We start from the raw sequence: 22,627 nt of genomic DNA, 5'->3' as shown, positions 1-22,627 counted from the left end.
TAGGTTTATACTTGAAAACATATTTCCAATCTTTACTGCCTGCTCTCTGTATTTGAAATAATTTTCTACCCAATAAACCTTAGTAGCCCCCAAACATAATTTCAGCGGTGCATTAATTAACAACAGGCGACCTGCTGGTTCAAAAGCTGAGCGAAAACCAATGCATATATTAGGCAGAAGCAGTATTTCTGAGACACTCAGCGTGCGGATGCAAGTGCTTTATATAGGACATTACCTAAGGCCGGGGAGCACGGGGCAGCCTGGCGTCTTACTTGCTGACTGGCACCTTCTGCACGGGGTGAGCACATGGGAGCTGAGAGGAGGCATTTCTCTCTCCTGATTTTTCATCATTATAATGAAAAATTTTGGATGTGTTGGGCGTAGAAAGGTCTCAAGATGCGGAAAACCACTTGCTTGGTGGCAGGGAGTTTGCTCCTGGGGGCATGGGCTCGGCAGCCGCTGCTTTCCAGGTCCCCATAACACAGCCCTGGGACCGTCTCCAGGTCCCATATCTCCAGGTCCCATATCTCCAGGTCCCATATCTCCAGGTCCCATATGGCCTCTGCCTGTGGGATCTGGGAAACCCAGATCTTCTCCATGGGTTCTACAGAAGCAGGTCAGGAGCCTGCTGGAGAACATTGTGCTGGTGTGATGCCTTCAGCTGGTTCCTGCTGGGGATGCGGGGATGCGGAAAGGACACCAGGGGTTGGGGTCCCCCTGTTGAGGAGGTGACCAGAGCCCCTGCAGCCTGGTCTCAGCGTGTGGAGCGAGCCCGTAATCTGCTGCTGAACAGCAGCTGGGAGGCAGCGTTAGGGTCTGCTGCTGCTATCGGCTGTTCCAGCTTTATCTGCAGCGTGTGAAATATCCCATGTAAAGCTAAGCAAAGCTGCAAAGCTACTGTAATCCTTCCTAAAGCCACACTGCCCCTCAGTGCGAATATTGTACTAGATGATATGCTTATTAAACTTGTTCAACACAAGTTTTACTTCCAGCCGGTGCCGATAGCCTTGAGATGCCATTAAGGTAATAATTACATCAAGTCACCCTTGATCCGGATTCCAGGCGGTTGCTGTTCACACCTGCTTCGGGAGACACTGGGTGCAAGCGGAGGGAGGTGGCAGAGTGGATGGGGTGACCCCAGTGGGATGTGGGAACCTGTGCTGGTCCCTGGGGAGGCTGTGTCACTGCTCCCTGCCATCGTGCCAGTCCCAGCCAGGGCACCGGTCTCCAGAGCTCCTCCATGAGGATGGGACAAAGAAGGGAGAAGGCACAGGGCTGGAGGTGGGACCTGGAGAGCCTCCAGCACCCGTTGTCCCCACCTTCGTGGAGCACCTTAGGTGCTTCTGGCAAACGAGTGGTGAAAGCTTTGTGCTCAGAGGAGGATGAAGGGAAGGGAAAGGAGGTCGTTGTGGCTCGTTCTTACCCATGGCTGCAGGTCTGGGGAGAGCAGCTGGTTGGCCAGACCCCTGTGCTGGGGATAAGAGAGAGCGTCGTGGACGGTGTTTTGTCCCCTGTGAAGGCCCTGGATCCTCCACTCCAATGTCAAGCTCAATTAACTCCAGTCAATTACACAGAGCTTACAGGCTACACACAGCTCGCTCCTAGCAATTCTACTTAAATCTTGGGAGGGGCAGGGGTCTGTGATTTTAAATTCATCATAATTGCAAGAGGTGGCTATTTTATGAGTCAGGTGAGCTCAGCGCCGCCTGTAGGGCTTGCGGCGGCCCCTTACACCCCCTGAAGGACAGCAGGGCGCTGCCTGGTCGCACCTCGTGCTGCTCGGGCTGGGACACGTATGGGAAGGGGGGGTCCCAGGAGACCGTGGCAGCCCAAGGCGGTGTGCCCTGCCTTCCAGCGGTGAGGTTTGGCTTCTCCCAGCAGCAGCGGTGGGCTTGCGGGACTGAGTCTTGCTCCTGTGCAGTCTGGGAGTTACGGTCCGTGTGCGGACACGATCCCAGCTGCCACCAAGGCGAGGAGGATCTTTGTCTTCGCTCTGGTCCTGGTGGCTGTGCAGCAGGTAAGGATCTCTAACCCCCCAGGTGGGAATGGGGCATCCCAACCCATCTCCTCCTCTGTCCCCTGCCTTCGGCCTCCCTCCCCGAGCCTCCAGGGACAGGCGTCTGCCATCAGTCGGAGGCGGGCGGCGATCGGCTCCGGCAGCGTGACACTGATGTAAATTTAAACCCTTTTGCGCTCTCCACCAGCAGCCCCATATTTTCAGGAAGAAAGAGAATGGGAAACAACTTTTTTAATGAAGTACGGCATTTAAATTCTCTTTATATTTAGTCCTATCTGGAGCTCTTTGCCCAAATGAAGCAGAAAGCGTTTACAGCTGTATTTTCCATCACACCAACCAAGGAATATATTCATTTGCGGTAACATGACACTCAATGAAGTGGAAAATAAGCTCCCCAAATTGCTCTCGCTATGAAACAGTCTCAATAACGAGGAAAAGCCTGGTTGGAGACTACTGACCGGTCACTTTGGTTATGATAAAAATTAATTTGGTCGAGCACCTGGACTGTGGCCGGCGCTGGGCCCCGAGGTGGCTCTGCTCGTGGAGCAGCTCAGGGCTGCTGGAGCGATGTGCGATTAAACCCGGACCAGGGACTGATCCTGCCCAACCTCGGTGCTGTGGCCGCAGGAGGGGACAGCCCGTGGACGAGGCTGGGTTTTTCCTTCCCCCCTCCAGCAGCCTGAGGAGGACGTGAGCAGGGCGCTGAGCAGGCGGCGTTGTAGCGGCGCGGAGGGCTTGCTAATTGCTTCTGATGTCTCGTCCAACTCCGCTGGCGCGAGCAACAATTGCTACTGGAAACGCAATTAATAATTAAGCGCCCGCTGCTGGCAGGTGTCTGCAGGAATCCGCCGGGCTGGCGTTCCCCACGCTGACACCTGCGCCCGCAGCGCTGAGCAGGATGAGGCCCCGCGCTGCCTGGGCTGGTGCTCGGTGGGATGCGGATCCCTGCCTCGGGGGAGCAACGTGCTGCCGGCGGCTCACGTGTCGGCTGTTTTACCACCATCTTCTGCTGGAACAGAAGGACTTTGGGGTGCTGAGGACCATTAGCATTCCGCCCAGGGCTGGCACGACCCCTGTGCATGCTGCGGGCCCTCACCAGCTGGCACGTCCCCATTCCTGCTGGGGACGGTGGCACACGGGGCAGCAGCTGGCAGAGAGCAGCAGTGCTCCCCGGAGCCCCCCGCACCGACCTGCTGCAGCCTCGGGACCCCTGGGGACCCCTCCGCTCTGCCCCCTGCCAGCTCAGGCAGCGTCTCCTCCTCCTGCAGCCCTCACTGCTGCATGGGCTGACTTACAGCGTTCCTCAAGCTGGCTTTTATTTTTAATTACATTTTGCCTCTGAAGATGTGCTGATCTGCCGTTTTATTTTATTTTTTTCCCCTGCTCTTTTTCTTTTCCCTTTTACAAGTTGCTGGGTTTTAGGCTCCTCAAGAAACAGCCCCAGCTTTTAGGGAGGTGCGGAGCGTTTTCCCCGAGCAGCAAAGTGCTGATTTCCAACCACAGGGCTGACTGATGGTGATTCCCTTATTAAATTGCACTTAGAGGCAGCGACTGTCAGGCAGGAACGGAGAGCCTCTCCGATAAGTTGGAGCTATTCATTATTAAATTATCTTCATTCACTCGAACAGCTCATTTTCATTGAATTAGATGAAAAGTGCTCAAAGCCAGCTGCCGCGGCGGCTCACGGGCTGCCAGGAGCGTGGTGCGGACGTCACCGCTGGCCTTTCCTCCCGCCTCCAGCCTTCCTGGGGGATGAAAACCCAAACCCGACGGCGGGTGTGAGCAGCCGGGGAGGTGCTTTGGCTGCTGGCCCACCCTCGGGGACCTCGAAGCAGCAGTGGAGACCCCTTTGGCTCACTGCTCTGGGTGCTGCGGGGTCCTTCATGCCTCCCACCTGCTCGGTGCAGTGGCCTCTCTTTTTTTTTTTTCCCCACCAGCATCCGCGGCAGTGTTCCTGGACCAGCTTGGCACCAACTGTTGCTGTTCCTTGCCAGCGAATCTCACCCAGAGACACGGCTTTGATCAGCGCGCTCGGATGTCAGGCTTCAGCCTTGATCAAGGCAAGGGGAGGGACGAGCGCGCGGACTCTTCTGGGACGGTCCAGAAAAAGCAGCTCCGAGAAAAACCTGCTTCAAAGGAACAGGCGGCGCTGCCGGAGGAAGGGTGAGGAGGAGGAAGGGGGGCTCCAGGGGCTCCCCGTGGGCACGGTGAGGGGTGGGCCCAGCAGGGCCCGTGACAGCGGCGTCTGTGGGGCTGGAGCCGCTGCTGGGCGAGGGCATGGTGTGGGCCTGGGGGCAGAGGCCACCCAGCCGACCTTCTCCTCCCGCAGCTCCTGCACACACTCAGGTGTGCGCACACACACACACACACACACACACACGTGTGTTCCCCTTCCCTTCGCGCCGCAGATGGCAGGCAGAGGAGCCAGCCAGCCAGATGTGTTTTTCATAGCTCCCAAGCCGGGCATAACTAAACATTTACATTTATTACCAATTAGAGGGGAAACAGACTGTAGTTTTATGGACTGCGTGTGTCTGGGGGTATTTCTCGTCATGACCTTACCCCAGCAACCAACAGGCAGTTTCAGGGGGACGCCACCTTTGGGGACACCTGCCTGCGGCCAGGGGACCGCAGCACTGCTGGCACAGCGCGTGGGATCCCCAGCTCTGTGTGCACGGTTCCCCTCTCGCTCCGCTGATGTGCTGGGTGGAAAATTGAATTTTTTTTTTTTTTTTTCTTTCTCCCTCAACCTTGCTGGAGTGTGACAGAGGTGGGAGCTCTTGGCAGCTGGGATGTTAAATGTTTTTCCACATGGTCTCTTGGTTATTAATGGATTTTAGCACTTGACAAAGTAGAAATTAGGAGATAAAAGCTATTAGAAACTAATTTGGGTAATCACCGCGTCTGTTCCCCCAGGAGCCTTCCTGAGAGCACCGCTCCCAGCGCTGCCACCTCTTGGGAGAGAGGAGACCGCCGTGGGACGGGGTCAGGACGCGGCCCAGGAGCCGGTCAGCTCTGGGCACCTTTCCCGTCCCAGCAGCCACCGGGGATTTATTGCGTTCCCCGTGGTTTATACGCTGTAATTTTGGGCTGTTCTGTCAGCGAAACAGCCAAACTAGTTTGGAAAAACAACGTGCGTGCGTTGCGGTGGCTCTGGTGCAGGAGCAGAGCCGAGAGCTCACGGAAGGTCCCTTGGTGCAGGGCTGGTGGCTTTCAAAGTGAGGGATCAGGGAGGAAAACCACTAGAAAGGGGAGAAAATAGACTGAAGGAGAGAAATGGAAAATGTGCTGAAGCAGCTGATGACAACCCAAACAGCAGGGGAAGGCTCCTGCCTGCCAATTAACGAGGCTCTGGCGCTAATTTGCCACCTCGGTTGCACTTCTGAGCTTGTCAGGAGACAGGGAAATAACAGACAAGGCTGAAAAAGGAGCGGCAAGGCTCCGTCTCGCCTCTCGGCTACGCGGGTGCTGCTGGGCTGTGGGGTGGTGTGGGCACACCCCTGGGGGTGCTGGAGCACGGGGCGTGTTTGTGCGGGAGGGGAAACTGAGGCACGGCGCAGCTCCGAGCCCTGCAAACAGCAGAGTGGTGTTGGCTGAGCAGCTGGAGGCGAAAAGGCCTCAAGCTGCCCAATTTGTGCCCTTGGGTCCATAGGGACTGCATCCCACGGTCTGCTTTGCTGGCTGGGTGCATACGTGGAGATCCCACGTGTGCTCAGGGGCATCTCTGGCATGCACCCAGCCCACGTTAGGAGGAGGGTGGCGAGGGAGGGCAGCTCCTCGAGATGCTGCCGACGCCTGAGGGCTCTCGTTTTTGTATTCACGCAGCTTCAGGATATGCGACCAGTTAAGGATGCAGAAAAGCACGGTAGGAGATGCTCTGTCTAGAGGAGCCAGGCTGGGAGCAGAGGATCGTGAGCCTGACATGTCCTGCGTGGTGATGGGGAGGCAAAGCGACGTGCCACCTCCGAGGAAGACGTGTGGCAGCAGCAGAAAGGGTCTCTGTGGCTGGGAAGCCTCCCGGTGCTGGCCAGGAAGGGGCAGTCTGGTTTCTCCCTGCACTCCAAGCACGTTCCCTGGTGCCACCTGCTCGGGAAGGGGGTGCTGCCATCACCGCATCCCCCAGGTCACTGCTTTCCTGCTCAGCTATGACCCGTCCCATCCCTCCCTAGCACACCCAGGGCTGCTTCTCCCCCCTCTTTGGGGCGGATGTCCCACCCTGACCCTCACCGAGACGATGGCTTTGACTCCCTCTTTCCTCCCTGTGTGTTTCATTGCATGACTTTTCTGTTTTTAGGACTGGGAGAGACAGGCAAAGGAAGGCAGCTGTACGGAGAGCAGAAGTCCAGGTGACAGCTTGAGGGATGCTGTAAGCACAATAGGCTGCCTGATGGATTGATAGATCAGACAGGGAATATAGTTTATCTACTCCGCTTTTATTTTCCTCCTGCTTATCTCTTTATCTGTATCGCCCAAGGATGGAGGAGAGGGGGAGCAGCAGGAGAGATGAATCTGGGTTGCCGTGGCTCTTCCAGCAGTCGCGCAGATGAGTTTTGGCAGCCAGGGAGGATTTGGCAGAGTCGTGAAGATCGCCCCGAGCAGTGGGGCTGCTGCTCTTCTTCAGCCCCGGGGTAGGAAGCAGGGTAGGAACGGGGCTTTCCCACTCCTGTCTTACCTCCGTGGGGCTGGAGGTGATGTCTTTTGAAGACCCTGTGATGTGGGATGCAGTGATGCCCTTGATCCCTGTGCTGGGTTTAGCTGATGGAGAGCTCAGGCAGCTCTGGGGGCGTCCGGGATGGGCTGCACCTGGTTTCGTGCCCCTTCTAAGGGGCAATGAACGAGGAGGGCAACGAGAACACCGCGGGTATGGAGCAACGTCCCTACACAGCCCAGGTAAGGGAGCCACGGCACAGTGCTGACCATCATCTACACAACTGAGTGCCCGGAAAGGGCGGCTGAGGTCAGTTAGTGCCCGTCTCTTTCCACACCACATCTCAGGAGCACCACGCGAGACTCCTACGGGCCGCGTCTGGCGTGCCCGCGGAGGTGCTACGTGCCACAGTGAGCGCATCCGACGGTCGTAATGGGCCTCCTCGGAGCCCCTGGCACAGCCCTGGCAGCTAACGAAGCCCTTGGTGGGAGGCAGATGGTTGGCCAGCATGGGCTGAGCTCCCAACCTCTGCCCCGGGGGCACAGCACGGGGGTCTCCTCACCACCCCCCTGCAGCACGGCAATGGAGAAGCCAGGGCCAGAGATGACAGTGAGTGTTCTTTTTTTTTTTTTTTCTTTTCCTCGGTTGTTTTTGGTTGCTCTTTTGCTCAAAAAAAGGCATTTTTTTTAAAAAATATATTAAACAGATACATTTTACTAAGATGTCCCTTGGCTGGAGCCACCGACAAGAAATAACCCTCCCCAAATAAATAGGCTTAAAAAACTCCCTCCCAAACCAATCAAATAAATACATAAATAAAACATTTTTTTTTCCTTCTCTTTCCTTCTCTTGCTCGTTTCGCTGTGAAGAGAAGCGGCCCAGAGGTCTCTGCTGGTGTCCACGACAGCAGTGCCCGTGGGGCAGATGCCAGGTCCCTGCCCGTGTGCGGGGTGGTGGTGCCTCGGCTCTGCCCGTCACATCTTGGTCCCCCCCGTGCCACGTGCGAGGACACGGCCGTAGGAAGGCTGGGATGTGAGAGCATCAGCAGAAAGACATTTTAAAAAGCCTACGAAGCTGGGGCACCACGGAGATCGCCGCTGGAGGAACCGATGGTGTGCACCGGGTTGTGGTCTTGGAGGGTTCGCTGTGGTGGGGCCAGCAGCTGCCTCCGGCTGAGCTGTGTCCCCCAGCCACCAGCACATCCCCTTGGCCACCAGTGTGGCGTGCTCGAGCAGAAGCAATGTCCCCACGCTGGGATCCCACCAGAGTCATCCTGTGCCCAAGGTCCTGCTGCCTTCCTCTGCTCGAGCCCTGCGTCCCTTTGGCTGGCGGCTGGGTGTACTGTGGAAGCACGCGGTTGGCACTAAGGTAAGGCCTTGATTTAATCTGTCGGGGGTGTTTTTCCTCTCTCCTGTCCCCGTCGCTCCGCCGTCTGAGCAGCCCTGGCTGTTAGCTGCACAGCTTGCCCGTCTCCTGCTCCACCGCGTTGGGCAGCTTGGCGCTGAAGGCCCGCAGGGAGGACTGGATCCTGGCCACCTCGTTGTTGGCCAGCTTGAGCCGGTGGCGCAGCAGGCAGGTGAAGAGGTCGAGGCGGGTTTTGCCGGGGGGCGACAGCCTGTTCACCCGGTCCCTGATCTCCACCAGCTGCAGCATGGCCGAGTCCTGGGAGCCCTGCGTGTAGGGGTAGTCCAGCTGCAGGATCAGGTCGCGTATGGCGTCCGGCTCGAAGGGCAGGCTGTAGCCGAAGACCTGCAGGCTGTTGATTTTCATGTACCCCAGGTTCTTGGAGGGGTCTGCCATCTCCAAGGGCTCGTAGTAGATCGTCTCGTTGGAGCTGTCGTCCAGAGACTTGATGCGGCTCCGCAGGTAGACGTGGACCGTCTCAAAGAAGGTCTTCCACTTGTTGCCCAAGGTGAGCGTCCAGTTTTGGCACTGGGCAGAGGCATCCACGTTAGTCCTTTCCCAGTCTGGGAAGCTGCCCTCATTGACGGGCATGAACCAGCTCTCCGAGTGGCTCCCCCCGAAGGGGTTGACGTAGATGGCCATGACGGGCTCCAGCGTGCTGTTCTTGGTGAGGCAGATCTGCAGGGAGAGGGCCAGCATGACGTGCACCAGCCCGGGCTTGTACTTGTTGCTCTTCAGGGTCAGGAGCATGCGCTTCCTCCAGGAGGGGTCGAACCAGCTGCCCAGGCGCATGTCGTTGCTGATGAAGATGGAGTGCACCTCGATGCGGCTGTCCCGCTTCTGCAGGAGGTACTTGAGCTCCAAGTCCTGCAGGTCTGTCTCCAGCCCCAGGTAGTGCTCCAGCGAGTCAGCCACCTCGGGACGGCACGAGCCCTGGGCCAGCACGTAGCCCTGGTTGCAAGCCCCGCAGCGGGTGCTGTTGTCCTCGGCGCAGCTGGCGCAGGCTGGCCCCTCGCCCAAGGCACACGGAATGGACCCCTGGCAGGAGGGCTGCTCCGAGGGGCACGTGCAGCTGTGGCTTTCCTCCAGGAAGGTCCCGGGCACGGCGGTCTCGCTGCAGTAGAGGAGCGACTGCGCGCGGCTCCACCAGTAAGGAAGCGACCTAGTGGAGAAGGGCCAGGGGAGGTCAGGCGCTTAGGGGGGCTCTGAATTGCCACCCGCCTTCTGTTCGCTTTTTGGGGGCAACACAACTGAACCAAGCCTGGTTTTCCACCTTGAACCCAACCTCCGAGGACCATGTCCCCAGGTGGCGAAGCTGCCTCTGCTGCCCGCCCACCCCCAGGCTTCTCCCCAGCGAGGTGGGAGCTCCTCCAGTCCCAGCCACGGGGCTGAGCCCCACTCGGAGCTCTACTGGTGTCTCCACGGGGGACGGGGACCGTGGCAGCCTACCTCTCCTTGGGCAGTTTGAAGCGAGGCTGCCGGTGGCAGCGTTTGCTGAGGTTGAAGAGCCTGCGGATGATGCGGTGGGTTTTCCTGGAGAGCAGCTTCAGGCTGGTGCCCAGCTGCTGGTAGCGGTGCTGGACGTCCAGGTCCATGGCCCAGAAGTGGGAGATGGCCGTCCTGTTCAGGAAACGGTCCCCTGGGAGCCTCTTCACCAGGGCCTGGAACTCCTCTGTGAGAAGAGAGACTGAGTCAGCAAGGCAGGGGGGCGAGCAGCGAGAGAAGAAAGCGAAGGTAAAGCAGGAGCCAACCTCCCTCCAGCTAGGGTCCTTCCTCCAGGGACCCCCCCTGCCTAACTGTTGGTGGGGATGGGTCTCGACGAGGTGTAAGGGAAGGTCTTCTCCTTCCATGTGCCCCCTTCCCCAAGCTCTGAGGGTTGCTGGGACAGTGGTGGCCCACCACGCAGCGCTGCCCTCACTGCCCTGCAGCACTCCGGGCTGGCTCTCGGGGGGCTGGTGTGACCGGACCTGTCCTTGGTGGCACCAGAAGCTGTCACTTCCCATGAAAATATGCCCGCAGGCTCCTCGTTCTTCATGGCAAGACCCACCCTACATGCTACACACGGGCCCTCTGGTGCCCCTGTAGCACCCCCCGCCCACCCTGAGCACCCACGGGGGCTCCCCAGGTGTGTTTGCCACCCACCACTGCTACAGGATCGGGGCCGGCCGGAGGGCTCCGGGCACGGAGCTGCTCTGGGGTCTGGGTCCCAGCACCCGGGGAGCTTTCCCCCACCCTCACCTGACTCCTCGAACTGGCCGTGGTGGCTCTCCCAGGCGCGCTGGAGCTGGGCCAGGCTGCCTTCCAGCGCCTGCACGTCGGCCTCGGGGCAGTTGCAGTGGGGGAAGGCGGGCTGGCACTGGCAGCGGCAGTCACTCCGGCGGCACAGCAGCTCCCCGGCCGAGCCGCAGGCGATGTAGCTCAGGGCAGCCGCCACGAAACGCTCCCGCAGGTGCGGGGGGAGCACCGTCTGCAGCCCTGCGGGCAGGAGGGAGCCCCTGGGGGGGTCAGGGCCCCCGGCACGCCCAGCCTGGATCCCATCCCAACCCGCGTCCCTCGTGCAACGCCCTTGGGTGCCCACATCCATTCAGAGTGGAGCCGCCTGTCTGGGCTCTCCATCGATCGCGGCTCCTCTTGGCAGAGGAGCAGTGGCCCCTTCCTGGCCAGCTTTGATTTATTTTTAGTGTTTTTTTTTTTCTTAAAGCAGCAGCCTGATCCAGCACCCTGCACGCCTCCCTGCCCGCCCGCCAGCATCCCTCGGTGGCACTCGCGCCGTCCCCGCGGCACGGGCCCTACCTTGCAGCTGCACCTTGTTCTCCGGGCTCTGCACCAGCACCGAGCTCACCGAGTCCAGGTTGTCGTAGTTGCTGCAGCCGAGCGGCCCCGTCCGTGTCTCTGTCACCTAGGTGGGACCCGCGGGTGCTAAGGGACAGGGCAGGGAGCCAGGGCCGTGTGCCGCCACGCAGCACCGTGCACGGAGGGGGCTGCGGACAGCCAGCCCTGGCCATGCCTTAGCTCGTAAGGCGCTGCGGCAGCAGCTCGGAGAGGAGAAATAATTGCCTGCTAATTGCCTTGTTGACAGCTGGCAGCCCGGCCTCAGGCCCGCTGAAAAATGCGCCTTCATTAGCGCACCCGATTTCCCATAAATAACGCAGGTGAGCTAAACTTCGCCGGGGCTCGCGCTGCCCCCCCCTCGCCGCCGTCCCCCCCGCCCGCCGTCCCCTCCCTCGCGCCCTCGCCCACCTTGATGGCGGCGGTGGCGATCTGGATGTGGTGCAGCCGGCGCAGCGTGCTCTCCCGGTCGATGAAGTAGGAGGCCGCCAGCTGGTGCAGCGTCTCCAGCGACACCGCCGAGCTGTTCCCGGCCCCTGCGGGCTCTGCCCTGCGGCTCAGCTTGCGCTTGTCCACAAAAATGGTCAGCGACTCCTCTCCTGCGGGGACGCGCCATGCTCCGGGGGGCTGCCGGGCTCCCCTTCGCAGCCAACATTTCTCCCCCAGACCCCGCCGGTGCTCACTGCCCTCCCGTTCCCCTTCCCCGTGCTCGGGGGCGGCTGCCGGAGCGGGCAGCTCACCTCCCAGCTCACCTCCCAGCGTGGCGGCGAGCAAGAAGTGCGTGCCGTACTTCTTGATGATGCTGTCGGTGACCTGCTGCAGGCTGGGCCTGCGCCCCAGCAGGCGGATGTTGCGGATGAATTCGGGGGCAAGGGGTAGCGGCAAGCTGAAGAAGTCCTTCCTCTCCAGGGCCAGGTTGTTCACCTTCCAGCGGGCGAACTCCCTGCGGGAGGAAGGCGAGGAGAGTGGCGGTGAGAGCCGCGGAGGTGGGTGAGGAAAGGGATGCCCGGGTGCAAGGCTCCATCCCTCCCCGAGCCGTTGATGGGAGGCTTCGGAGCCGTGCACATGACATTGGTGTCACCTCTGCTGGGAAATTGTCACCACTCCACTGCCTGTGCCAGCCTGCTGGGCCAGACCTCATCCTGCCGGCCTCATCCAGCCTCCGTCCTCATCCCCAGGGATCCGAGTGGAAATCCAAGGTCTGGTGTCTCTGGATAACAGCAGCGCTCTCTATGAAGCTGGAGGTGCCGGGACGAGGCAGCGGATGGGGTGAGGATGCTGGGGGTGGCGGGCACGGTGACGGCAGGATGTGGGACACCGGTGCTGGTCCCCACTGAAAGCTTGGGTCGCTCAGAGCAGGGCAGGATCTGGACTTTCCCCTCCACCAGCGGGCCCTTGTAGGGGCAGGGGGTTGACCGTGCACCTCGAGCAGACCCAGAGCTTGGTGGGATGGCAGTGGGGAAGGAGGAGCGCAGGATGGGCTGGCTCTGGGTGACATCTCTGTGCCCACCGGGAGCCCCCAGCATCGCGGGCTGTGCCAGCCTGCTGCTGCCTCAACCAACGGCCCCGTCAACGCCCAGCGGCCAGCTTCAGCCTAATCTTCAGCGTTTTGCTCTAATTAAAACCAGGCGGTGTCTCTCCAACAGTTTAATCAGAGCTGATTGGGAGAGAAAGAGGAGGAGGAGGAGGGAGGGAAGATGGGCACGAAGCAGCGGAGGGGCTCAGCAGGCGCCAGCCTGCCTTCCATGGTGACTTTTGGGCTCAAAAAGCATGATGCTGGGGTGAGGGGGGGTGATGCTCCCTCTCCCGGGTGCAGTGGGACGTGTGGGGATGGAGGCCACCAGCACTGCACCGGGTCCCCCTTGGTCCCATCCCATGGGCAAAGTGAGGTTGCCTGCAGGTTATCTTCCTCCTCCTCCTCCTCCTCCTCAGTGCAAGCCGGCTGCTGTCCCAGCGGATGCTCCTTCCTGTCCCACCTCCGTCACCAGCAGCATCCCCGGAGGATGGCAGCATGCAGGGAAGGGCAGAGGGGGAAATGAGCTCCCTGGGGGTGCTGGGCTTCATAACAACACAGCCGTCCCTGCACTGACGTCAGGTCTCCAGGTAGGGTGCAGCAGGGCTTGCTCTGGTGCCACAAACACCTCCTGGGCTGCAGGGGGCTTTGCGAGGGGCCCCAGCATCAGCCCTGCTCCTGTAGCATCCTAGCTGCGTGCTTGCATCTCAACCTGCACTGCAACCTGCTGCTGGCTTGGGGAAACACCTGCCTGGGGCCGCATCCTGGCCAGCCCAGCACACAGTGGGGATGGGCTGAAAAGACCCCACCAGGCTTCACAGCTGAATGTGCGTGGGTTGGGGACCGGCTGCTCCCTTGCTGGGGGTAGACCCGGAGCCTGGAGCACCCACGGCTTCACCCACAGGGGTCAAACCCCCTCCCCATGACCCCACCACCCTCGGCGCTGCCTCTCACCTGTAGATCCTGTACCTGGTGGTGAAACCCTGCCGGTAGCGCTCCGTGAAGTCCACGTACTCCTGGGCTCGGTAGAAAGGACCCCGGTCGGTGAGGAGCCAGTCGAGGGGTGCTCGGCCGGGAGAGGATGAGGATGGGGACGAAGGGGATACGGCGCCGGCGGCATGCTGCTCGGGCACCGCACCGCCCGCCCTGCAGCACGCGCTCAGGGCCAGCAGGGCCAGTGGCCACGGGAGCATCGGCGGGGGCCCGTCAGCGCGCCGCAGGTCCTGCCGCCCCATGCTGCTGCCGCCCGGCCGGCTTCTTCATTCTCTCGCCCCGCCGCGCTCCTCGGGGACGGGCCCTGCCCTGCAATGGCACCACGTAGGGGACAGATTGTGAGGATGGGGCAACCTCATCCTGGTCCTGCTGGCCACGAGCAAGGGGCCAGGTGGGGACAATTCCCCCCCCCCCCCCCCCCCCCAGTGACATGGGGCATGGAGCATCTGGGGGATGCATCGCGAGGATGTGCGGGTCATCTGGGGTGGGTGGCTGGCTGGCTGCACAAGCTTCTCATCTACCCTGCAGCTGCCTGGGCTAACTGCATTGGTGTCTTGAGGCCAACCAGCATCTATCGTGAGCTGAGACCCTTCTGGTGGTAGCATCGGCGCTGAGCATATTAAACACGGGAGCAGCAGCCCGGGGTCAGAGCCCAAATTTGCCGTGTGCTTGCTGGAGCCACGAGGTGCCTGGCTCCCAGCTGGCCAGGCTGGGGCAGGGAGAGGTTTCCTGCCTTGTGCCACGAGGGTTGGCTGCCTGAAAACCCGCTTCAAACAGAGCCGAGTTCAAAGTCAGCGCAGGAACAGCAGAACTGACTTGTTCTTCATTAGCCGATGTAAATGCTGGGTGTAAAAATATGGAACTGGGCCAGGGCGGGGAGAGCTGCTGCCCACTCCTGAGCCGGGGATGGATGCAGGGAGGGCTCCCGGGCTTATCTCTGGAGCCCAGCAAAGGCTCCAGACTTCAAACGGCCAGATCCGGGGCTTACCCTGCCCGCCTGGCAGCTTTGCGCTCCAGCCCCAGGCTCTGCTGCGAGTTAAAACCTAGGAGAAGCCCCCAGCAGCAGGCTAGCTCCGAGACGGGACGAGGTTCTGGGGACCCCACAGCCACCGTGCTTTTATTCCCTGTAGCAGGAACCACCAAACTGCTCTCCCGAACAGGGGCTGTGGCGGATGAATCACCGTGATTAAACACGTATTATTATTATTTATTTTTTTTCCCCACCTCTTCTATTTTTAAACCCTGAAGGGTGCGTGTCGATGACGCGGTCTCGGCTGGATCCCTGGCACTTGTGAACAAAGCAGAGGGGCTCGCCAGGGGTGCCAGGGCAGCCGCCTGCGTGCAGCCCGGCAGCGATACCGCAGGCGGAGGCGCGCACACCGGGGGTGCTTTAGGTGCTGTGCACGTGAGCGTCGCTGCTGACAGAAATGTGACAGGCCAGGCTGGATGGGAAGCCACCGGGGGTGGCCATCCTGCACCATCGTTACCAGGCGGATTTATTTGCCTATGTTGGTGGTGGGTTAAGTGAAACCGGTATGGACGTACAAATCGGGACGTGCAGAAGCAGGGGACAGCAAAGCTCTTCAGTAGCAAGTGACCCCCTTGACCTCACTACTAGATCTGGAAATAACTTTCTAATCACTTATCCTTGATCCAAAAGAATGGAGATTTCATGAGAAGCATCTGACTACCCTTTTTTTTTTTTTTTGATTTAGGGTTTGCATCACAAAAGCTGGAAAACTTCCAGCTTGCTAATTATTTTTTTTTCTTCCCCTTTTTCTATAAAAACCTTAAAGCGAAGGAAGAGGCAGGCCAATGCAAATATTCGTGGCAGACCCGTCCAGGACCACAGCCTGCTTCCTGGCCAAGCCTGCCTGGTCTCATTGCAGCCCCCCGCGTCCCCACTGCCCGCAGGAGGAAGCCCGGGGGCCCTCTGGTGATGTCCCACGCCTGGCCCCCACAACAACGGTTGTCACAAGCTGCATCTCAAAAGTAACTTGCTGTAAATTCCCACCTCTCAAGGCTCCCTCCTGCCCCTCGGGTGCCCGCGAGCAGCGGGGCTGAGCCGCAGGAGCCCCTGTGCCGGTGCCAGCAGCAGCGCCCTGCCGCCTCGGGCCGCGTCCTGCTCGCTTCGATGCCGGTGGCGAAGCAGCTCTGGAGCCACGCGCTCCACCGCTAATCAAGCGGAGTTCAATAATTAAGACATTAGCTAATTGTCAGGGACATTAACATTGATTTCTGCCCTTTCACGCTGCCGACACTGATCCGGCCACGTACACGCCGCGCGAGGCGTGCGCGGGGGAGAGGCTGGGCTGGCTCAGGGTGCATCGAGCACCCCACGAGCACCCCTGGTGCAGGTGCCCCGGCACCCCCTGGGACAGGGCCAGCCACGAAGCAGTGATGGGGGAGCACCGAGCTCCACAGGGATGCCTTTTAGTGGGCACACAACCCAAACCGAGTCACCTTCCTATTAAATGCGGGGACGGTTTGTCAAATTAAGGCCGCTTAAAAGAGGCTGGGCAGAGGCTAAGTGCAGTTTAGTGCCTGGAGTGGGCTGACTTGGCTGCGTGTGCCGATGCAAGCTGAGCCACCAGCCCAGCTCCGCACCCACCCAGGGCCCTGCAGGACCCAGCCCTGCCTCTTCCCACCCGTGCCTGCATCGCGTCCCGAGGAAGCGCCGGGGCCGCATCGATCTGCCAGGGGAAGGACGGGCGCGAGCCAGGCACCGCCGGGGCGGCGGCGGCACGGTAATGAGCAGCAAAGCGGGCACGGCGGGGCGCTGGCAGCGGGCCCGCAGCTCCCGAGCGCGGGGACAGCCACCTCCCAGCCTGCTGTCCTCGCCTGAGTGGCGGCGTTAGAGATCCCAGCCACGGCTCTGAGCCCATCCCTGCTTCTTGCTATTGCAAAAGGACTTCGGTAAGTCACTGCCTTGCCCCCTCCCAGCCCGGCAGGCTGGTTGAAAGACCTGCAGGACTCTATGAATTGGGCTCCTTTTATTAGCTTTCCTTAGAGCGAGGAACTTTGAGGTGAGAGCAAAGGAAAATGTCAGAAAATCCCCGGACTCGGGGAGCGAAGGATTTGCATAAGACATCAAATGAGATGAAGCCTGGGCGGCGGTGGAGGGAGGTGGCGGCTGGGCGCCCCGCGCCGCACCGGTGCCATGTGCTGTGCCCCTCTGGCTTCGCTCGCTGGAGACTTTCACACCCGCGGGCAGGAGCCCTCTGCGCAGAGCGATGTGAAACACGGCTCCCCCCAGCGCAGCGGCGGCTCCTCCGGCCTCGGGCCGAGCTCCCGGCCCCAGGCAGCCCCCCGTCCCCCTCCCCGCTGTCTGGGTGGGCGCCGGTGCGAGGCGAGGACCGCTCCCAAGCCCCCCTCTCCCCGCTGAGGTGCCACCAGCGCGGCACCGGAGCGTCCCGGCGGGCAGCGAGGCAGGGCAGCGGCCGGGCACGGGCAGCCCGGGGAACGCGGGGCTGGTGCTGGGATGAGATGTGGGGTGTCGGCGGGGCCACCCCGGCTTCCCCCAGCCCTGCTCTCATGCCGGGCTCAGCCCCGCTGCTCCCGGGGAGCGAAAGCGCCCCTGAATCCCCCCCAAAACCTGGCCTGGGGAGCGCGCGGGGGGGGTCCTCGGCACCGACCCTCCCGGCTGCAGACGGAGGGGGGACACTGACACCTGCCGGCAGGTCCCGCAGCGCCCGGCCCGGCCCCGGGACCACCGAGGGGGGTTTGGGGGCACCCCAGCACCCCCAGCCCGTGCCCAACGCAGCGCTGGGGGAATGGGGGGTGGGGGGCGCACAACGCGGGGCTCCCCGGAAAAGGGGAGGCAGAGCTCTCAGAGTTTGGGTTCCTCCCGAAATTAAAGACCGGGGGGAGAGCCGAGCCCCCGCTCCCCGAGCCCCCGCTCCCGGCCCCACACTGGCGTCCTGCAACCTCCCCCCCCTCGCCCCGGGGACCGTGCGGCGGCACCGGGGCCGGGAGCCCCCCCTTCACCACCCCCCCCCCAGCTCCCAGGGGCCAGCTGTTGATCGGTGCGTGCCCGGCGGGGTGGGGACGCGTTTGGGCATTTTAGAGGGCACCTTCCCCGCTGCCGCCGTCCCAGGGCTCTCCTGGCCCCGGCGCGGCTCGCAGCCCCCCGGTGCCCCCCAGCCCCCCCCGGGGGCAGCTCCGCGCTCCGTCCCGGGACAAACCCGGCCGCAGGGGCTCGTCCCCCCCCGGGACAAGGTCACCGAGCGGCGGCAGCGCATCCCGAGCGGGCTGCCCGCGGGGGGGAGCGGGGGGTGGACGCGGGCAGAGGGGGGGCACCCCACCGCCCTGCCTCGGCATCCCGATAATCGCGACATCATCCCCATCCCGAGCTCCGGCCGCCCCCCCGGGGACGCTCCGCGGTCCCGAGGGCTTACCCCAGGCTCCGGGGTTCTCCGTCCCGTCCTGCCCCGTCCCCTCCTGCTCCGTCTCAGCCCCCCCGGGCCCGGCCCCGCCGCCCCATGGCGCGGAGCCCCCCCCCCGGCGGGCAGCGGCCACCCGGGTCCCGCCGCGCTCCGCGGCCGCCGCCGCCGCCTCCACGCTCGCCCTCGGCCGCCCCCTGATATATGCAGGGGCGGCAGCCAATGAGCGGCGCCGCCTGCCTCCCCGGGCCCTCCCATTGGTGCTCCCGCGGCCGCTCGCCTCGTGGGGGCGCGGGGGGCGCGGACGCGCGTGGGGGGCGCGGGGCGCTCCGGGCGGCGGCGGCGGGGAGAGCGCGGAGCCGGCTCTGCCTGGGGTGAGCCCCCACAGCCGGCATCCCCCCGCCCGCTGGCTGCGTGTCCCCCGAAAGGGGAGGGGGTCCCCCAAAAGGTGGGGTCCCCCAAAAAGGGGGGTGTCCCCCAAAAGGCGGGGTGTCCCCCCCCAAAAAAAGGGTTTCCCCCAGGAAAGGGTCCCCACGCAGCCCCGCGCTCCTCCTGGGTCCCACGCCCGGGTATTGCAGAGCTCGGTTTGGGGACGAGGCGGGTGATGTTCGGGGGGAGCGGGCCCGGCGTGGGGGGCTCCCTCGTGTCATTTCCCACGGCCAGTTCCTCCACTCGTGTCATTTCCCACGGTCATTTTCTCTGCTTGTGCCCTTTCCCATGGTCTATCCCTCCGCTCGTGTCATTTCCCAGGGCCTGTTCTTCTGCTCGTGTCCTTTCCCACGGCCAATTCCTCCACTTGTGTCTTTACCCACGGGCTGTCCCTCTGCTCGTGCCCTTTCCCACGCGTTATCTTCCTCCCACGGCAGGGGGATGCTCCCGGGCAGCAGCCGCCCCCCCCAAGCAGGGACCCTGGGGGTCCCCTCGGCCTCCCGCTGGTTGGGGCAGGGCTTTGGGGTCGGTTTCTGGGCCCCGCTGAGCGGAGAGCCGTGGTCAGCCTGCCAGGGGGCTTCAGCCCCCAAAGAGAAGGCCAGGCCCCATCTTACAAAACCCTGCTGTGGGTTTTTACTATATTTTTACTGATTTTTCCCCTTATCTTCTATTATATAGTCTTTATCTTGTCTCTGTATTTTTCCTTATGATTTCTTTATATTTTTCCTTATGTTTTCCTCATATTTTCCCCTACTTTTCCCATATCTTTTCCTTATATTATTCCATATTTTCCCTTTCACTTTCCCATATTTTCCCCATAGTTCTTCCTTATATTATCCCGTATTTTCCCTTTTGTTTTCCCATATTTTCCCATACATTACCCTATATTTTCCCTTATGTTTTCCCGTCTTTTCCCCATATTTTTTCCTTATATTTTATTTCCCCCCCCTTATATTTCCTTCACGCTTCCCTTACATCCCCCCTTATTTCCCCTTACATTTCCTCCACACTTCCCTTACACCCCCCCCTTTATTTTCCCTTATATTTCCCCACCGTGCCGGCGGCCGTTCGGTACCGGGCTGTGTGTGTGCAGTGTCCCCCGTCCCCCCCCCACCCCCCTCCATCCTTTCCCAACTCCGAAAGCACCCTCCCCGTTCAACGAGGCTGAGATTGAGAACGGGACGGGGGCGGGGTAGGGATTTAATTTCCAGCGAGCCGTGCCGAGCCGTGCGGAACCGCGCCGTGCCGAACCGTGCCGGGTCGAGCCGTTCCATTCCGTGCCGTGCCGTTCCGTGCCGTTCAGCTCCGAGCCGAGCCGAGCCGAGCCGTGCCGTGCCAACCCGTGCCGAGCCGTGCCGAGCCGTGCCGTGCCGAGCCGTGCCGTGCCGAGCCGTGCCGAGCCGAGCCGTGCCGTGCCGCACGGGGAGGCGCCGTGCCCCGCGTCCCCGCCCCTCGCCGCCGCCGCCCGGCCGGGGCTGGGAGCGGCGGGGCTGCGGGATGGCTTGGGCCGGGCTGTGCGCCCTGCTGGCCGGGTGCTGCCTGGCGGCGGGCAGCGGCCCCGCCGAGGCGGCGGCGGAGGCGGCGGCCAAGGAGCTGGAGTGCAAGCTGAAGAGCATCACGGTGTCGGCGCTGCCCTTCCTGCGGGAGAACGACCTGAGCATCATGCACGGCCCGTCGGCCGCCGAGCCCAAGCTGCTCTTCTCCGTGCGCAACGACTTCCCCGGCGAGATGGTGGTGGTGGACGACCTGGAGAACACCGAGCTGCCCTACTTCGTGCTGGGTGAGCCGAGCCTCCCGAGCGTCCCCGGCATCCCCGCCCGGGGGGGGGCTCCTCCCTGCGGCATCCCTGCCCCGGCCGCCCCGCCGCAGCCTGCGCCCCCGGAGGCCGGGGCCGGGGAGGGGGTTTGGGGGGGGCTTCCCGGGGGCTGCCACCCTGGGGCTCGCCCTGGCCGGGGGCCCGCAGCCCGAGGCCGGGGGGGGAGGCTGCCGGAGCCCCCCCGAGCGGAGGCCGGTGGGAAAATGTCCCCGGCGGTCCCCACGCTCCGCCCGCGGGGGCCCCGCCACAGCCCCCCGGGTCCCCACGCCGCGGCCTGCTCGCGTGGGCCAGGCTGTGCACACCCCCCACGGCCGGGTACCTCCCCGCGCTGCCTGGGCTCCGTTTCCTCAGATCTGGTGGCCTCATTCTGCTGGGTGTGTTTTATATACATATATATATATATATATTTATATTTTTTTCACCAAAAAAGCCGACCGCTTGCTGCTTTGTTTGTGCTGGGATCAGAGCAAGGCCTCCGCCACCCGGACGCGGGCACCCGCTCCCCTTGGCGCCAGCCGGGCTGTAGCAGCCGCCGCGATTTTTAATTTTTAGTGACATTTGTGCCGAGTACCGATTTCCTACCAAACCCACATGTAAGCCCTGGGTGGGCCCCACCGCTGCACCCCCGCCGTGTCTGTGCGTGCCTCCTGTGCACCCCGCCAGCACCTTTGGGTGCCCCGTGACGTGTTCAGGATGCCCCCCTTGCCTGCGTGCCGTTCCCCGAATAATGTGCTGGTGCGTGGCTTTGCATGCTGATGCCCGCTTTGTGCGGCGGCCCCTCTCTGGGTTGTGTCCCCGGTGCTTTGTCACCCTCCCGTCCCCCAGACCTCTCCTCCCGCAGAAAACCCGCGGTCCTGGCTCGGAGCAGCGCTGGCTGCTGCGCGGGCATCCCCCTGCTCCCGTGGGAACGGCGGGGGAGGGCACAGGGCAGGAGATGCCCTCGGGAGGGGGTTGTGGGGACACCCCTGGCTCTGTGCCTGGGGAATGGGGATGGCTGGAGGGGGCCGTGGGATGCCATGTCCCCATCCGTGGCACAGCCCCTCGGTGCGATGCTGCGGCGGAGGCCAGGGAGTGTTGCTCCGGCAACAGGGCCGCAGCGCAGCGGATGCTGCGGGGCCGCGCACGCGTGGCGTTGACGCCCCAAAAGCAACACGGGCTCTCGTCCCCTCCTCGGACCTGCTCCCCAGGAGCCGGACCCCCACGGCTCTGGGGCGTGGGATGCTCCCGCCCTCCGGATCCGGGGTTGGGATGCGTGGTGCTGCGTGGGGAGGGGTCCCAGGGCACGTCGCGGTGGGCTCTGCTGTGACATCGGTCCCCTGAGAGCCTGCGGGTGCCTGGGGCTGTGGCAGGGTGCGGGGGTGCTGGAGCAGCAGGATGGGCGCCCCGCGGGCTCACTGTCCCCGTGGCTTTGCCTGGGTGACTCCTTGCTACGTCTCTGTCCCTCCCAGCAGGGGATGCGCCAGCTTGGCATGGCCACCTTGCACAGTGTCATTATTGTTATTATTATTATTGTTGATGCTATTATTATTATTATTGTTGTTGTTGTTGTTATTGTTGTTATCATTATTATCATCATCACTGTCGTCATCATCCTGGGTGCTGTGTTGGCCCGGGGGAAGCCCTCCAGTGCACAGAGGTCTCACAAGACCCAGCCTTGGGGGCCACATCCTCTGCACCTGGAGAGCCCCCAGCCCAAGAAGCCCCTGGGGCAGAGGAGCATCCCTGGCTGGTGCTGAGCACTTCATTCACTTTGCACCAAAGCTAACATGGATTTATCCGAGGGCAAACATGGGCATAACCACGTTACTCTGTGAGTTTGGCCCAATTTCTTTACAACCCCCTTGGGTGCCCCAGCAGCTGCCTGCCCTCCTTGGAGCCTTCCCATGCGGTTGGAAAAGTTGTTTAGGGGAGTCTGTGAGCTCCGTGAGCTTGCTGGTCCCCGCTCCGAGTTCCTCCCAAAGCAGAGGGATAGCAGGTTGTTTATGGGGTTTTATTGCCCCCATTTATTGAGGGGGGGCACTGGGCAGGGACTGCAGCTGCTCAGGGGTTTGGTGCCCCGCGTTCGCACGGCAGCGTCTCAGACACGTGCACAGCACCTCCCGTGCTCACTGGCACGCGCTGGGAGGTGGGGATGGAGCAGCGCCCTGCTTCATCCTTATTTAAATCAGGGGAGCCTCAGTCGCTGCCTTTCATCTCACTTGGTGCTCGTTGCATTAGTTATGGGTTTTCCTGAAGGAAGGCTGCCTCTTACTGCTCGGTGGCCATTAAGAAATGCTAATTTTCAGCTCAATATTCCCTTTCTGCCAACCTTCGCAACCCCTTTTTCCTGGCCCGTTGGCTCGGCGGCATCAATCCACATTTGATATGTCATTAGCTGGCTGCGCGCTCGGGCGGGCTGCTTTGGTCCCTTCCCTCTCAGGTTATAAACGGCGAGCGGGGTATTTCCGAGCAGCCCGGCTTCCCGTGGCCAGGCGGGCTCGGAGGACATTTGCAATGCAATTAAAAATGCACAAAAGGCAGCATCTCTGCCTCCTTTCCCTTCTCATCAACGTACCGGGGATGTGGAAAGAGGAGTCGCGAAATGCGTTTGGTGCAC

At 62.0% G+C, this 22,627-nt stretch overlaps 2 protein-coding genes across 7 annotated transcripts in view; one reads left to right on the top strand and one right to left on the bottom strand.

Moving 5' to 3' along the window:
• Positions 1–7,281: 7,281 nt before the first annotated feature.
• On the bottom strand, positions 7,282–19,583 carry BRINP2 (BMP/retinoic acid inducible neural specific 2). 5 transcript variants are annotated; one of them, XM_080601958.1, is made up of 8 exons: positions 19,467–19,583; positions 13,366–13,713; positions 11,651–11,841; positions 11,310–11,497; positions 10,863–10,968; positions 10,308–10,544; positions 9,519–9,741; positions 7,282–9,231 (listed from the first exon to the last, which is right to left on the bottom strand). In XM_080601958.1, the coding sequence occupies exons 2-8, from the start codon at positions 13,644–13,646 to the stop codon at positions 8,115–8,117; spliced, it is 2,343 nt and encodes a 780-aa protein (XP_080458084.1). In that variant the 5' UTR covers positions 13,647–13,713; positions 19,467–19,583; the 3' UTR covers positions 7,282–8,114. The 5 variants fall into 5 exon arrangements, with proteins under 5 accessions (XP_080458084.1, XP_080458083.1, XP_080458086.1 ...); XM_080601957.1 differs by lacking the exon at positions 19,467–19,583 and adding an exon at positions 17,802–17,962; XM_080601960.1 differs by lacking the exon at positions 19,467–19,583 and adding an exon at positions 17,802–17,962 and having other exon boundaries at positions 11,651–11,784.
• Positions 19,584–19,672: 89 nt separating this feature from the next.
• The window catches only part of ASTN1 (astrotactin 1), a 45,274-nt gene continuing 42,319 nt past the window's right edge, over positions 19,673–22,627 (top strand). Inside the window, exon 1 of one of the 2 annotated variants that reach the window (XM_080601956.1) lies at positions 19,673–19,995. In XM_080601956.1, the coding sequence (XP_080458082.1) occupies positions 19,713–19,995 (283 nt within the window). In that variant the 5' untranslated portion in view covers positions 19,673–19,712. The remainder of the gene's footprint in view (positions 19,996–22,627) is intronic. The other variant, XM_080601955.1, reaches the window with a different exon arrangement.

Source organism: Anser brachyrhynchus (genome assembly GCF_964034855.1).
Source record: "Anser brachyrhynchus genome assembly, chromosome: 8".
NCBI classification, from domain to species: Eukaryota; Metazoa; Chordata; class Aves; order Anseriformes; family Anatidae; genus Anser; species Anser brachyrhynchus.
This window is presented reverse-complemented; position numbering and strand designations above follow the sequence as displayed.